This window comes from Alexandromys fortis, unplaced genomic scaffold (genome assembly GCF_014885135.2).
Source record: "Alexandromys fortis isolate MF-2015 unplaced genomic scaffold, M_Fortis_MF-2015_v1.1 scaffold_81, whole genome shotgun sequence".
NCBI classification, from domain to species: Eukaryota; Metazoa; Chordata; class Mammalia; order Rodentia; family Cricetidae; genus Alexandromys; species Alexandromys fortis.
Window position 1 is genome coordinate 7793160 of NW_026067960.1, and position 14902 is coordinate 7808061.

Sequence of the window (14902 nt, forward strand, 5' to 3'; positions counted from 1 at the left end):
TGGGGCTGTGTCCAGGGCTGTGCTCACTGTGGAGCATCTCGCCACGGTTCTGAGCCTTGTTAAGGACCCCATCAAAGTTAACTTTTCCTGTTTCACCCTTGTATGCCGCTCCCCCTTTGCCACAAGTGCAGGGGCCACACAGTACTCTATCCCAGAGTTTTGGAGCCAGCTGTCCCTCAGGCAGTGTTGATGGGGCTGGTGTGTTAATGTCTGAAGCTCAGGAAGAAGCCATACCCTGAAGGCACTCCAGGCTTCTCTTGGTTGTTGATTGGCTTTGGGGCCGTACTTGCTGCCCTTACTGTCTCTAGGCTGGGTTCTTCTGTCTCCGGTACTGTGACATTGCAGGTAACTGTGTGGGCTGGATCAGGATGGCTGGCCATGTGGGTGCTGGGAAGCCAACAGGCGTAAGCCAGCTCCGTGTGCAGGCTGCTCAGCTTGGGCCCTTTGCTTATCCTCTCTGGCAGGAGCCCAAGACTGACCAAGATGAAGAGCATTGTCGGAAAGTCAATGAGTGTCTGAACAACCCCCCCATGCCTGGAGCACTGGGTGCAAGTGGGAGTGGTGGCCACGAGCTCTCGGCACTGGGCGGTAATTATCACCCGGGCCTGTGTGGGGCAGCGTTTGTCAATGAACTGGGAACTGCCCTGCTTAATTAAGTTCTGGTTCTCTCTCTACTCCCTCTTTACTGGGCAGAATTCACCTGGTCCCTGCTGCCTTTTTTAGAGGCAATCCCTGAGCAGCTCTGGGGTGGGGCCGAGGCCAGGCATCCCGGCCATGGCCACTGCAGGCCCATGTCTGATTCTTGTGTTCTCCAGGTGAAGGTGGCCTGCAGAGCCTGTTGGGGAACATGAGTCATAGCCAGCTCATGCAGCTCATCGGACCAGCCGGCCTTGGAGGACTGGGTAACGTTAGCCACTGTCCCTGGCTCTTTCATAAGCTCCTTGCTTGCAGCAGACACAGGGTTTCCTGCATCTGTCTGTCCTTGTGTTCCTATTTTGGAAAGTGCTTATCTGCTGGATACGAGCTGGGTGGGCAGAGAGGGACCTTGTCTAATACCCATGTGTATAGTTCTCTGGGGCAGAGCCAAGGATGATCACTTTAAGGTGCAGCAGGTGTCTGGAGTGGAAGTAACCTGGCTCAGTAGGATAACTTAGGATTTAGACTAGGGTGGTCACTTTAGCCTCCTGTGTCTTCCTTATTAATAACAACCCTCCCTGCTCATCCTTTGGCTTTGGTATTGGGATGTGTGGCTTCTTGGGTTGGCTGGCGGTGTTTAGCAGACATTCTTTGCTTCTTTAGGTGGGCTTGGAGCCCTCACTGGACCAGGCCTGGCCAGCTTGCTGGGGAGCAGCGGGCCTCCGGCAAGCAGCTCTTCGTCCAGGTGAGCCCCAAGCCCCCAGTACCTGACATGGGTACTGGCACCACCACCAGCCATTGCATTTTCTTTTCTGGAGACATCACTTTAGGAGGTAGGGTTGGGGGTCCCCATTACACCAGAGCTTGTTACTGGGGAAGTGGTCCTTCAGACCTGTGGAGTAGCCCCGAAACATAGTGGGCCTAGCTGTTCCAGCCCTTGCTCGCTTTCCCCAGCTCCCGGAGCCAGTCGGCAGCCGTCACCCCATCCTCCACCACCTCTTCCGCTCGCGCCACCCCAGCCCCTTCTGCCCCAGCAGCTGCCTCGGCGACCAGCCCAAGCCCCGCACCCAGCTCAGGTAATGGAACCAGCACAGCAGCCAGCCCGACCCAGCCCATCCAGCTGAGCGACCTCCAGAGCATTCTGGCCACCATGAATGTGCCCGCAGGGCCAGGAGGCGGCCAGCAAGGTAGGAGCTGCAGGTGCTCGTGGGGTGGGGTGCCGGGCTGGCATCAGGCCACTGATGGCCACGTTGCTTGTGTCCTAGTGGATCTGGCCAGTGTGTTGACTCCAGAGATCATGGCTCCCATCCTCGCTAACGCAGACGTTCAGGAGCGCCTGCTGCCCTACCTGCCCTCTGGGGAGTCTCTGCCTCAGACTGCAGATGAGATCCAGAACACATTGACCTCGCCCCAGTTCCAGCAGGTATGTATGCCCGTGGCACTCTCTGTACACATAACTCTTACATGGCGGGCCTGGTGCCTTAGGCGCCCAGTTCTGCATGCGTACTCTGTATTGCAGGCCCTGGGTATGTTCAGTGCAGCCTTGGCCTCAGGACAGCTCGGCCCCCTCATGTGCCAGTTTGGCCTTCCTGCAGAGGCTGTGGAGGCGGCCAACAAAGGAGGTAAGTGCAGACCCCCGGTCTCGGGTGTGTAGCGCGGGGGCCGTCTGCTTGGGTAGTAGCCCTGCTGTGGCCGTTTCAGATGTGGAAGCGTTTGCCAAAGCCATGCAGAATAACGCCAAATCGGAGCCGAAGGAGGGTGACACGAAAGACAAGAAAGACGAGGAGGAGGATATGAGTCTGGATTAAATTATTCGCTATCCTTCCCCAGGTTGGAATTCATAGTGTGTGATTCCGTAGTGGCAGTTGTGATTCGTTGTGCCCCTCTCTGCCCGCCCCACTAATAAAGTCCTTTCTTGTACCTGCCAACTCTGGTCTTGGCTCTGAGTTACACCCCCTCTGAGGACTGTGCTAATGAGGGGAGGATGGTGGGGGCAGCTGCCACCCTGGGTTCTGTACCCCACTCCTTCAGGCCTGTGCATGACTCCACCATTGCTGTTGGAATCAACACTCAAGTGAGAGATAAGTCGCTTTTAATTCCAAAGGGGCCAATGACTTTACATATCTCAGTACTAAAAGTTGTTGGGCAGGGGAAAGAAGTATAAATATAAATTTGTCTGTTCTGCAGTGTCTTCTCATCTAAAAAGACTTGTTATTCATGGTCGAGGCAAACACGGAGTGTCTGGGAACCTTCAGCGTTGAAGCAGGGGAAGGGTACTGAGGCTGGCCTGCTGAAGCCCACTGGACCCCACTTGCCTCTGGGTCAGGCCTTTTCCCCGCCCCGTGGGCTTGGCAAGTATTGCAGAATGAGCTGGATCTGGGGCTGGGGTTCCAGAGGGGCAGCCATTTGCCCCCACTGCCCCCTGGATCTGTGCAGTAGCCAAAGTGACAGGGTCCCCGTTGACCACCAGGTTCCTCATGCATCCTCGATAGGCAGGGGGCTCTGGCTGAGCAGCTGTCGCCTCTGAAAATACAGGGGGCCTGAGAAGGCTGACAGAAAAGGCCGCAGGGCCTCGGTCCCTGCATTAGCCCATTAGCCTGGTCTCTGTCGCCCCATTGGAGGGTGAGATTCTAGTTCCTACAGGGCAGTCCATACTTACTGGGCAGGCCCCCGAGGTGCAGAAGTCCTGGAGTGTTAGCCAGGGTCGCTGGCAGAGGGCCTGTGGTGTGGTTGCTGTGCGTGTCTACCTCCAGGCGGAGCGCGTTCCTGCTCTGGATCACTGTAGAGCAGATTTGTGTCCCCTAGGCCAGCCAACCTGTGGTCACTTCCACAACCCTCCCTGCTCTGCAGAAGAGGAAAAGGGCCCCTCACCTGCCACTCGGTGCCACTGTCCATCACAAAGCTTGGGGTAGGACACCCACGTGGAGAACTCTCCTGCCCCATCACTGGCCCGCAGCAGGACCTGGGGTGAAAGGAGGTTAGGTTCTGTCTACCAAGGGCACAGTGGTGGAGGAGGAAATCCCTCAGCACCACAGCCCTGCTCACCTGTTCTGTCGACACCTGCAGCTGCACGTAGGGCGTAGCCTGGGCCTGGCCCAGGTGGAAGATGAGGCCAGCAGCTGCCAAGGGCCGTATCTCTAACTCCAGGCTCACAGAGGGCAGCTTGGCCTTGGAGAGCTCTGTGGGGAGGGACCATGATGGGAGAGGTCCAGGCCCTAGCTTAGAGCCCCTACACCCACAGGACCTCCCTTGCTTCACACACCTAAGGTGACAATTCCTTCACTGCCTGGGAAGAACAGGCCATCTTGCAGGGGGCCTGAGACACAGGGTACGACCCCCACCATTTGCGTTGGAGCCCTCAGGGGCCGCTTATCCAGCTGCAGATTCTTCACACAGCCACTGAAGCCTACAGACACCTGCAGGAATGGACAACTGATGTCAGGCTGCGGCTGCTGAGGGTGGACGTCCAGGCTAAGGCTAGGGATGGGGCAATATGGTTCTCACAGGGAGCCTGGAGCTATAACTGCTGGCAGGGAGACCTCCAACAAAGAGGGTGTGGGGCTGTGGGCCCTCTGCCCTATGGACCCGATGGCGGGGTGCCTTCTGGCTCCGGGTCTGGCTGCCATCCACCACAAGCTGGATCTGCTGTGTTCCCCAGCGCACAGACACCTGGGTGGAGGAAGTACCTGTTCAGCTGTATCCCAGGACTCTGGGGAGAAGGCAGCTTTCAGAGGGCATTCCCCGTACCTTGCTACCCACACCTTTTCTCCTTAACCTCTCACCCTGTGCCACTGGCCAGCCTGTGAGTGCTGGTGGCTCTGGACCCGGATCCGGGGCCCAGGGCCTTCCGTCTGTGCGACGAAGTGTCCGTGGCTCAGAAAGAGTACCAGTGAAGGACCATGGCTTGACTGGGGGATGGCCGAGAGCAAGAGGCCCTGGGAAGTAGCATGCGGGCGGACAAGCATCGAGAGGTGGAGCCTGGAAGCCAAGCATGGCGTCAGCCTCGACAGCACCTCCAATCCCACCCAAGCCTGACCTGACCAACCTTACCTATTCCTGCGAGATGGGGAGACACCCACAAACTGCAGGTAACTGGGCAGGGGCCCCCCAAACTGGTATGAATCCTGAATAGTCCCGGGGAGCCAGGGTGGTGTACAGGCAAGGTCCTGGCTGGGTTGGCGGCTGCGGCGGGAGACCTAGGGCACAGAGCACACCACAGCGCAGGGGCCGGTGTTTGTTTTGTTTTTTTTTTGAGACAGGGTGTCTCAGTAGCTATGGAACCAGTCCTAGAACTCGCTCTGTAGACCAGGCTCGCCTGGAACTCACAGAGATCCACCTGCTTCTGCCTCCCAAGTGCTGGGATTAAAGGCGTGCGCCAATACCCCCTGTAGCCAACCTCCCAGCTCCCCTAGCCCTGACCACACACTACTCACCTTCTGAGCCGTGGTCCTTGAGGTCCGGACAAGTTGGGCTGGTGTGCAGCCTGTGCTCACGTTGACACTGCCCATGTTCTGCTGTAGGTCAAACACACGCTGTGGCCCCCGAAGTCTGTGGGGGGGGGGGGCAGGTGGGTACATGTCAGTAACTGGCATGGGGGGAGGTCAGCTGGGACAGACCTCATCCTGACACCAACCAGCTCACCGTTGCACAAACACATTGCTGATGCAGCCACTGAAGTTGTGGGAGGTACCAGACTTAGGCAGGCCTCCCAGGAGAAGCCGTGGTTCCTCAGGCTGCGGTTGGAGCGTGGCAGGTGTTCCCTTGTAGGGTTCTATCGTTTGTAGCTGGTCGTCCACAAACAGATTGACCCTGAGAAGAAGACAGTGTTCCCATCCTGGCACATTCTACTTGAAGGGCCGGCCTCACCCAGACCCTCCTTGCCTGAAGCCGGGCTTACTGTGTGCTATTGGTATAGAAGGCAACATAGTGGGGGGCACCATCGGCGAAGACCCCTTGAGTTTTCACCGCTGTTTCCATAAACTGGAGTGTCAAATGGCCCTCATCCAGGGATACCTGGTATGACCCATCCTAGGGACAGAGGCAAGGTCAAGTTGGCTAGGCCAGGAGTCCAGACTCATTCCTTCCAACCCCCACAGGCCCAGACCATGGCTGTGGTACAAGCAAGTTGCCGTCAGCTCACCGGGGAGACACGATAGTAGAGCAGGCTGTTCTCCTGCGTGCCACGGAAGCCAAAGCCAGAGTAGATGTTGCCAGTGATGGGCACCACATCAGGAAGTGCCAGGGCCAGGTAGCCATGGCCATGGAAAGTCATGGCACGGCCCACTAGCAAGTCAGCGGTGCAACCAAAGCTGATACCCGTGGTGTTCAACCGTTTGAGGTCCACGTACTTGCCCAGGGCCTTGATGCCTTTGATGCAGCCGCGGACAGACCCTCCCGAGGGGAAAAGCTTCCGGAGGCTGCAGGGCAGTCAGATCTTGAGTGGCCGCCCTGCTGGCACTGAGACCCCCACATGCCCCAGGGCCCAGGCTCACCTTGGGGGCAGCTGCTCAGGTGGCACCCCCCCCAGGTAGTAGGCATCCGCCATCTCCAGCGTGTTGTCCTGCTCCACACTGAACACGGTGGCCCTCTCCACACGCACCAGCACACGCTTGCGGCTGCCAGCCAGAAGGAACACCTGGATCTGCAGGGAAGGGGCAGCAGGCTTCAGGAAAGCCAAGCCCCTGCTGGTCCTCCTAGCCCCAGGCCCCTTGCCTTACCGCCTTGCTGGCTGCTGTCAGGGGTTGTGGGGGCTGCAGTGGGGTGGCGCTCTCCAGGCCCGAGCCAAAGTCATAAAGGAGCACCAGGGTGCCGTCCTGCACTGCCAGGCACAGGAACTGGCTCTGCAGGAACAGGGCAGAGCGGGGTCAGCTCAGGTGCACTGGGAGGGGGCAGGGCAGAGCCAGCATGAGGGAGAAGGGTAGGGCACAGGGTCAGCCTTGCCTCTTGCTTGAGGAAAAAGATGATCCCATTGTAGGACACGAGCCGCAGCTCCTGGTCAAAGCGCTTTGTGTGGCTGGACTGCTTTTCAAAGCTGATGCGGGCGAAGCCGCTGCCATCCAGGTAGGAGCCGTCTGTGAGCCACGGGTCACCAGTGGCCTTAGAGCTGCACATTAGAGGCTTTGGGTCAGTGGGGAAGAGGTGGGGGGAGTGAGTGGAGACACAGGGTGCTGGGTCTTTCCTACCGGGCACAAGGCTTATCCACTGCAGTGTCCAGCTTGAAGGTCTGCTCAAAATTGTAGAGACTGACCACCTCCTCGTTCAACGTGTCCATCTCAATACAGCCCAGGTAGCCAGGGAGTCGGAGGGGTTCAGGGGGCTGTGGGTAAAGGTGCACGCTTAGGGTACCAGTCAACACTCAGACTGCCGGAGGACAGGCTTTCTCCCACCAGCTCCAGACAGACAGGACTGCCAGCACACTCTAGGACTACCCAAAGGCTGAGCCAGGCTCACCGTGAAGTTGCTGGGGTACCCTCCCACATAGAAGACAAAGTCATCAGGCCGGAGGCTCAGCAGCCCCTCCAACCCTGGGGCCACCGTGTCCCCCTTGATCTCCTGAACCATGTGGCTCTCCACCGTGACAGACATGTGGCCAAACTGGAGGGTCCTAGGAGCAGAGGTGAGGGTGAGACACAGACAGGGAACTCTGAACCACAAGTGTCTAACCCTCTCTTCAAGGCATCTGTACCTGTCAATGCTGATGGCGGCAAACTGCTCCCCGATGTTCTCATCAATGCTCAGAGTTGTGGGGCCGGCCTTACCTAGCCTGTACACCCAGTGCACCTTCTGATTACGCAGAGACACACCCATGTAGTCCCCAGTGGCCTGCAGAGGCAGTCAGAGATGCAGTTAGGATGGGGACCAACCACCCGCTTCTAACTTCCAGTCCATCCTCCCTCCGGCTTGGCTGGTACCTGGCGGCTGCCCATATACAGAACAAAGCGGTCCCCAGTGTTCTCGCCTGGCGCAGGCGCAGGCACGGGGCTCTGGAGATAAAACTTGAGGGCAGTGTAGGCAGCAAGGTCGGCGAGGTCACGTGGGGCACGCAGCTGCACCCCTGAACGCCCATTGAACTTCATAGACACCTTGACCTGGAGCGCAGCAGATGAGAGTTTACTATCCAGCCTCCCGGGTCCCATTGTTCCTACATCCAGGCCCAAGGCCAGAAGCCCACCTTGTTGGCAGCACCCCGGGCTTGGGCGATGAGCTTGCGCACACGGCCGATGTTGGCAGACAAGGCCAGGCTGGCATTATGCACGCCACGGTTCTCCAGACGGCTCAGTTTGGCCAACAGCTGTGGCAGTGTCTTCTCCAGGGTGGACACTGCAGGAAAGGTGGGCTGAGAGCCTTGTCTTCCACAGCCTGGCCCCCTGGGAGGACAAGGGCCACCGGCTCACCTGAACTGCTTGCATCACGTTCCACCTGGCCCAGGTCCTGGCCTCGCAGGCCCCCCAGCTGGCTCTGCCATCGCTCCACGTTCTTCTGCATGCTCTGAAGCTGGGACTGCACATGGGTGGCTGTGTCCAGGGCTTCGGTAGCCACAGCCTTGGCATGAGCAATCTTCTGGCTGGTCTCACCTGCAGCAGATGGAGGTCGTGCCCAGCAAGGGTCAGCTACGTGTTTCTGACCCCACCTAGGATGGCCACCCTAAATGCTCACCCCATGGGGAGTGTAAGCTCTATACCTGCATCTCAATACATTCAGAATTTACCCAGACACCTTTCTTGGTCTTGCCGCCCTCCCAACCAGGGACACCACTATCAATTCCCAAGTCTTGTCCAGGTTTTGAGGTTTGTGCCTGGGACATTTTGGTGGCCGTGGGGAAAGCCTAGACAACTATGCTGTTGTCAGTTCTGAGCCCTCAACCTCACTCTGACCTCTATGGTCACTGATCAACTGGTCTTTTCTAGGAATGGCCTTCTGAGCCAACAGGACACGCTCCTGCATCCTTCGGGACCCTAGCCACTGCTACTCACCCCGTGCCGTCACCACTGTCCAGCACTCTGATGACCTGCCTGGGGCTGCTGTGTTGGTGACCTGTGCCTCAGGTCAGAGGCACAACCCCAGATACCTTAGCATAGGCGCCTCCTCAGATGCACTGACCACAGCAATGACCACTGGCGTGAATGCGTCCACTCTCACAAAGGAGCAATGGGCAAGAGCAGAGATAAGCCACATACCTGTGTCCATGGCCAGCATGGCTTGTGCGTCCCGGATCTGGGCTGCCAGCTGGTCCTTCCTGGCCCGGACATCATGCAGCTGGATCCCTGCAGCTTGCAGGCGGCCCTGAGCTGTGGAGGAGAAGGCAGCCTCAGTGACATAGAGTCCCACCCAGAGATGGACAGAGAACAAAGACAGAGGCCTTGAACTTCAGCCTTCTCTGGCTGCAGTCCTTTGGCATACCACTAAGACAGGTAGACATTATCATCATCCCTGCCCCTGGAGTAGAACCACCCCAAAGCTACATGGCCGTGTCCCAGAAGTCAGTGTACCCCCAAGGATCCAAGAACTCACCCATACCCAGCCTCTCCCGGTGCCCAAGGATGGTCTCCTCCAACAGGCTGCTGTTGGCTAGGAGCTGTCTGGCTCGGGCTGCTAGGCCCCGCTGGACCACAGTCTGCAGAAGATCAGGAGCTATTTACACAGGGCTGTTCCCACCACTGGGGCTGAGGAGCAGGGCTCCTGTGAGCCACAGGTGCTCAGAGCTCACCTCCCACGTGCGGCTGGCCTGCTGCAGAGCCTGGCCTGCGGCGCCCTCGGCAGCCTCAACGGCCTGCAGGATGCTGCTATAGGCATTGGAGGCCTCCACAGCCCTCTGAATGAAGCGGTCCTGGTTGATGCCCTGGATGATGCTGTGGGGGAGGAGGACCATGGTCTATGAGGACCGGGGTGCTGGAGATCACAGCCTGGCTGGCCACATCTCGGGGGTCTTTCTAACCCCTTTAGACCTGCTCCTTTCTGCCAAAATTTGGGCCCCAAACTTTCTATGAGGTTACAGAAAGCCTGGATCCTTCTGGAATAATGGTCTCCCTCCAGGAGCCCTCCCAGGCCGGTCAATTGCACCCACAGGCGGGCACCCAGACTGCACCCTGAGGGTGCCACACACCCAGACAGGTTGATCGCCAGCTGATTCAGCTTCTGAGCGTGGGCCTCAGCAGCCTCCACCAAGTCCACCTTGCTGCTGGCCGGGGAGAAGGCCTGCATCTTCTTCAGTAAGGGTGTCCAGGCTCCGTCCAGACTGGCCGCCAGGTGCTCTAGATCCTGAGGTGGGGGATGGGCTTGATCACCCTCCTAATTCGGGGACCCCAGGACCAGATGGAGCTCTGCATGCAACCGAAAAGCTGGGAGGGAACTGGCCAGGAATGAGTGGATGGTGGGCTATACTTACCACCTTAGCCTGGTCCATGCCCTGGAGAAGCTCAGAAACACGGCCCAAGATGAGGCTGGCAGCCTGAAGAGTGGCCTTTAGGGTGGCATTGTCCTGGGACAGCTCTTGTTTCCATTGCTTGGGACAAGATTTTAGGAGAGTGGGAATAAATGATGTAATGGGGCCCTAAGCATCATGGGGGAGGGAAGGGCAGGGGGAAGGGAGAGCAGAGGGAAGGGAGGACAGGAGGAGGGGAGAGCAGGGGAGGGGAGGACAGGGGGAAGGGAAAGCAGGGGAGGGGAGGGCAGGGGGGAGGGAGGGCAGGGGAGGGGAGGACAGGAGGAGGGGAGAGCAGGGGAGGGGAGGACAGGGGGGAGGGAAAGCAGGGGAGGGGAGGGCAGGGGGGAGGGAAAGCAGGGGAAGGAAGGACGGGGGGGGGTCGAGAGCAAGGAAAAGGGAAGAAGGCAATACGAGGAGGGAAGGGGGTCAAGGCTAGGAGAGAGAGAGAGCAGAGAAGGGGGTATAGGAGGGCAGAGGGCAGGGAGAGGATAGAGGATGGGATTGGAGGGAACATGGCTGATAGGCAGAAAGGACAAAGGATGTAGAGAGGGTAGGAGGCAGGGAGAAGACGGAGAAAGGAAAGAGCTGATAGAAGTCGGGCATGTAGAAGACAGGCCTGGAGAGGAGGAGGCAGGAACAGAGGGCAGGTGCACTTACTAGGGCTTCTTTCAGCCGCTCCTGGTTGCGGCTGTTGAGTTCATCAGCCTCCCGGGTAGTATTGACGGCTTGGTTCAGGGCCTCACGGAGGTCCATGAGGCCAGCCTCGTACTGGGCCAGCTGGTCCCGAATGTGTGTGGCCAGTGACTGGTTCTCCTCCCAGAAGCTGGTCAGCTGCTCCTGCACACGAGCCTTCACTGGCCAACACCAGAGTAGGAAGGTGGTCACTCCAGTACCTAGACCCCTTTCACGCACCCGAGCCCAGTCCCCCCTAACATGACCCGGCCCTACTCACGCCACCCAGCCCACCCTAACATGACTCGGCCCTACTCACGCCTTTGGGCTTCAGTCAGTTCAGCCACTGCCACTGCCCGTGGGGCTCCCAGGTCACGAGTCCGCATATCCCAGAGTAGCCGCTCCACTTCAGCCAGTGCCCAGCGCAGCTGCTCACCAGACGGTGTAGAGGCATTGCCTGGGGACACTTGGCCCATGCGAGAAGCCAGCTCTGCAGGGAGAGGATGGTCAGGGCCTGGGAGTGGCTTCCACTCATCCACTTCCAGGTCTGAGACCCATCAGGGGCACTTCGGCAGGTTAGTGGCACGTATCCCGACAGCACATTAGCGGCTCTTAGAGGACACACCCCTCTGCCTCTATTTCCTATAGCCGTTTCCTTCTGCAATCCTGATATGCTGGGTCAGCCCACTCCCAGGCCTTCCCTAAGCAGAAAGTTCAGTTTTCTTCCACTCCTTTGGCTGTGCCAGATCCTGTCCTACGCTTGGGAGCCCCAGTTTGTTCTCAGTCCCTGGACTGTTTGCCACTTAGGTTTGCAAGTATTCCCAGTGGAGCTGGGTGAGGGTCAGTCCAGCACTAAGGGAACCAACAGACCCTAGGCAGCCACCTGCCCAGGGGATAAACAGACAGGACCCAGCCAGCTCAAGGGGAGACTCCCAGGAAGTCCTGCCCTTCCTCCCCCCCCGCCCCAAGCAGCCTACCCTATAGGAGACCCATGCATCAGTCAGTCCTACCGCTTAGGGCACGGTCCACAGCCCGCACAGTCTCCAGCAATGTCTGTGCCCGGTCCAGCGTGGCCTCCGTGTTGTCCTTCAGCTGGCCTGCCCGATCCTGGGCCCCTACGGCCTGTGGGGACAGTTTTCCTCAGCTGTGGTGTTTGTGGGTACAATGTCTAGAGCATGAGTACAGTAAAAAGGGTGGCCCTGGAGTCGGGGGGGGGGTGGCTGAGAGAACTGGGAGGAGGTGGGTTTGGTGGGGTTGCAAGGGTGAGGGCTTCCCAAGGAAAGGGCTAGGGGCAGAGTTCCCGGGTCTTGCCTGACTGCCCAGCCGCTCAACATCCTGCTGAAGGCTTGAACTCTGTTGTTCTAGAGTCTGCAGTTGCTGCGCTGTCTGGTAGCGGGGTCCCAGTGGGCCCTGGAGCTTGCTCTGTTGGGGGCGAGAAGCTAAGTACCACGTGGCCAGCTAGAGGAAGCAGGGAAGGCAGGTGGGCACGAAATACCTGCAGGTCAGCAATGGAGGTATTCAACCTGTGCAGCCTGGCCCAGGCCGCAGAGCTAGCATTGATGCCCTGCAGCTGCTCGCGGATGGCAGGGAGGAGGGCGCCAGCTTTCTCCAGGTCATCCAGAAGCAGGACCACACAGTGGTCACACACTGCGGGCAGAGGGGAGCAGACACTGAGGATACGGCTTAGCCAGGGATTAGAGGACCAATCCAAGAACGGGTTAGTGCCATGAAGTCAGTGTAAGAGGTCACCACCAGGGTTATGGGTCATGGGGTGACCGGGTCAGGGCAGGAATTGATCAGGAAAATGGGGTGGGCATGGGGTCAGGTGAGAGGCACAGGAGGCTGGCACAGGAGACCCAGTCATGGCACTTATGTCAAAATCACAGGGGGAAGACGTCAGCAAAGGCATCTCAGGGACGGGTGAAGACCCTCATTTGGTCAGGAGGAAGCTGGCCTTGGGGGCTATGGGGCACTCTATTAGAGAAAATCCTGGCAGCGGGGCCTGCTGAAGGGGCAGTGGCCAGTTTCAGAGCGGCACCCCCAATTTAGGAGCAAGTAAGTGGCTATCAGGTTAGGCATGGACTCATGATAATCCCTCGGGATATGGAGACGGACAGTTGGGGTCCATCTGGGGTGCTGAGGTTACTTCAGACAGGGAAGGAACACCAGGTTGTGACAGGCCTGAGCACCCCCTACAAACAAGCAGAACAGAAGGAACGGGAAGGGCACAGCGAGGGCGTACCTTCACAGTGTACGCCATGGTCCCCGGGCCCGCCTGGCACAGGCACCTGGTGCTGCTGGCTGCAGGTGTCACATCGCTCCCCACTGAGCCCTGGGGGACAGGTGCAGCGGCCCGTGTGTGGGTCACAGTGGCCTTGTGGACACTGGCAGCCTGCGACAGGAAGGGTAGGTAGATTAGCTGTCTGTAGGGGTCCAAGGACGCCCGCTCCTCCACCCACCCTGGTCACTCCTGTACTCACGCCTGCAGCCCTTCTCTGGGTGCCCCCAGTAGCCAGGGGCACACTCGCGGCACTGGGGCCCTGTGGTCCCTGGCTGGCAATGGCACTGACCGCTCTGAGGGTGGCATTCAGAGCCCTTGGCGGCTGGTCCACAGGCACAAAGGCGGCAGCCTTGGCACTGCTCAAAGCCGAAGTGTCCTTCCTGTAACACACCCTGCGGTCAAAGGCCTGCCCTGCCCTCGGCACCCGGCGTCCTCCAGTGTGGAAAACAGGCTGTCTCAGGCTCCCCAGGTCGAGCCAAGCCTCCCCATCGCTCACTCCTCCAGACGCCAGGCCTGGCCCCTCCCTGGAGCCTGCCCTATCCTCAGGTCTGCTCCCAGCCCTACCAAACAGTGGTCACAGCGTTGTCCAGTCACGCCTGCCTTGCACAGGCAGTGCCCACTCTGAGGATCGCAGGCTTCTGTCCCGCACGGGGAACAGTCACATCCTGCAGAAAGTGGGGGCTACGGTCACTGCGCTGTCCCCCATTACTAGTCCTTCCAAACCTGGACCCTTACTTCCTACAGCTTTTCCCATGATTTGGTCCAGGCCTCTTGGTCCTGTTTGGCCTCCTCCCTGCAGCCTTGCCTTGCAAGGCAAGGATAGGGTCTGGCCATGAAGTTGGCCACCAAGGAGGATCTGACCATGCAGGGAAGGAAGCCTGGTCACAGTGGCACATAACCTGTCCTTCAGGTGCATCCAAAACCCCATTGTGCTTACGGGTACAGTTGCCGGGCAACAAAGCATTGCCATAGAAGCCAGGGGCACAGCTTTCGCAGCGGGGCCCTGTGGTGTGACGAAGGCAGCCGCGACAAGCACCCGTCAGGGGGTCGCAGTCACTGAAGATCATGTTGGGGTCTCCATTGCCGCTGCAGTCACAGGGCTGACAGGAGCTGCCCAGCACCAGAGGGTTTCCAAAAAAGCCAGGCGCACAGCTAGGAATGGGTAGCAAAGAGAGGAGGGGCAGTCAGGGTCCGGTGGCCCCACTCAGGGTGCCCTAGGGTCTTGTACGGAGTCACCCCGCCTGATTACCGCTCACAGGAGGCCCCGGCATAGCCTGGCCTGCAGAGGCACTGGGTTCGGCCATTTCGTAAGACACAGCCATCAGCAAAGCTGCAAGAATGAGACAAAGCAGTTGCTACACAGGGACACCTCTCCATCAGGGGCAGGCACCCGGCGCAGGGGTTCACCCACTGGGCCGACCCCAGCTGCTCTGGGGCTGCACGCTGCTTACTTGTTGGAGGGCACCGCCAAGGGGCAAGGGCAGCTCACACAGGGTGCCGCAGGGTCGTCGGGATCGGCGCTCACAAAGCCCGCCTTGCAGCGCTCACACTGATCCCCTTCTGTGTTGTGCTGGCAGCTCTGAGGCACAGTGGAAAGTCAGTGCTGAAAACAGAGACACATCCCCACCCCGCCCCCACCGCCCTAAGTCAGCTGGGTACCCTGGGTCTAGAACCAAGGTCTTCCTTGGCTAGCCAGGCTTGGCAGTACTCACCACACAGGTGCCAGAGCCAGGAAGGCAGCGGTCCGAGTGACCATGACACTGACAGGGGACACATCGGCCCAGGAAGAGACCTTTGATGTCCCTGTAATAGCCAGGGGCACATTCCTGGGGGAAGCAGGTAGGATGTTAGCGATTGGGGGGGCGGGGGGATGTGATGCCAGTCCCAGG

At 59.1% G+C, this 14902-nt stretch overlaps 2 protein-coding genes across 4 annotated transcripts in view; one reads left to right on the top strand and one right to left on the bottom strand.

The window, feature by feature from the left end:
* The window catches only part of Adrm1 (ADRM1 26S proteasome ubiquitin receptor), a 4247-nt gene extending 1683 nt beyond the window's left edge, over positions 1–2564 (top strand). The window contains exons 1-7 of one of the 2 annotated variants that reach the window (XM_050153063.1): positions 33–588; positions 816–902; positions 1300–1381; positions 1591–1823; positions 1902–2059; positions 2156–2258; positions 2338–2564. In XM_050153063.1, the coding sequence (XP_050009020.1) occupies positions 369–588; positions 816–902; positions 1300–1381; positions 1591–1823; positions 1902–2059; positions 2156–2258; positions 2338–2444 (990 nt within the window). In that variant the 5' untranslated portion in view covers positions 33–368 and the 3' untranslated portion in view covers positions 2445–2564. Of the gene's footprint in view, positions 1–32; positions 589–815; positions 903–1299; positions 1382–1590; positions 1824–1901; positions 2060–2155; positions 2259–2337 lie in introns of those variants that run through there. The other variant, XM_050153062.1, reaches the window with a different exon arrangement.
* A 147-nt stretch (positions 2565–2711) lies between these two features.
* Lama5 (laminin subunit alpha 5) overlaps positions 2712–14902 on the bottom strand; it is a 46199-nt gene continuing 34008 nt past the window's right edge. Inside the window, exons 42-79 of one of the 2 annotated variants that reach the window (XM_050153058.1) lie at positions 14726–14839; positions 14465–14592; positions 14263–14343; positions 13951–14165; positions 13578–13678; positions 13213–13393; positions 12975–13124; positions 12228–12379; positions 12044–12154; positions 11743–11854; positions 11052–11222; positions 10718–10914; positions 10022–10138; positions 9740–9894; positions 9344–9485; positions 9154–9250; positions 8814–8924; positions 8031–8210; positions 7808–7956; positions 7548–7724; positions 7322–7458; positions 7087–7240; positions 6819–6952; positions 6577–6739; positions 6354–6476; positions 6129–6277; positions 5777–6053; positions 5534–5664; positions 5278–5445; positions 5070–5184; positions 4687–4832; positions 4419–4614; positions 4141–4305; positions 3899–4052; positions 3682–3815; positions 3508–3598; positions 3296–3415; positions 2712–3159 (exon numbers count right to left, since the gene is read on the bottom strand). In XM_050153058.1, the coding sequence (XP_050009015.1) occupies positions 2888–3159; positions 3296–3415; positions 3508–3598; positions 3682–3815; positions 3899–4052; positions 4141–4305; positions 4419–4614; positions 4687–4832; positions 5070–5184; positions 5278–5445; positions 5534–5664; positions 5777–6053; positions 6129–6277; positions 6354–6476; positions 6577–6739; positions 6819–6952; positions 7087–7240; positions 7322–7458; positions 7548–7724; positions 7808–7956; positions 8031–8210; positions 8814–8924; positions 9154–9250; positions 9344–9485; positions 9740–9894; positions 10022–10138; positions 10718–10914; positions 11052–11222; positions 11743–11854; positions 12044–12154; positions 12228–12379; positions 12975–13124; positions 13213–13393; positions 13578–13678; positions 13951–14165; positions 14263–14343; positions 14465–14592; positions 14726–14839 (5670 nt within the window). In that variant the 3' untranslated portion in view covers positions 2712–2887. Of the gene's footprint in view, positions 3160–3295; positions 3416–3507; positions 3599–3681; positions 3816–3898; positions 4053–4140; positions 4306–4418; positions 4615–4686; positions 4833–5069; positions 5185–5277; positions 5446–5533; positions 5665–5776; positions 6054–6128; positions 6278–6353; positions 6477–6576; positions 6740–6818; positions 6953–7086; positions 7241–7321; positions 7459–7547; positions 7725–7807; positions 7957–8030; positions 8211–8813; positions 8925–9147; positions 9251–9343; positions 9486–9739; positions 9895–10021; positions 10139–10717; positions 10915–11051; positions 11223–11742; positions 11855–12043; positions 12155–12227; positions 12380–12974; positions 13125–13212; positions 13394–13577; positions 13679–13950; positions 14166–14262; positions 14344–14464; positions 14593–14725; positions 14840–14902 lie in introns of both variants that reach the window. The other variant, XM_050153057.1, reaches the window with a different exon arrangement.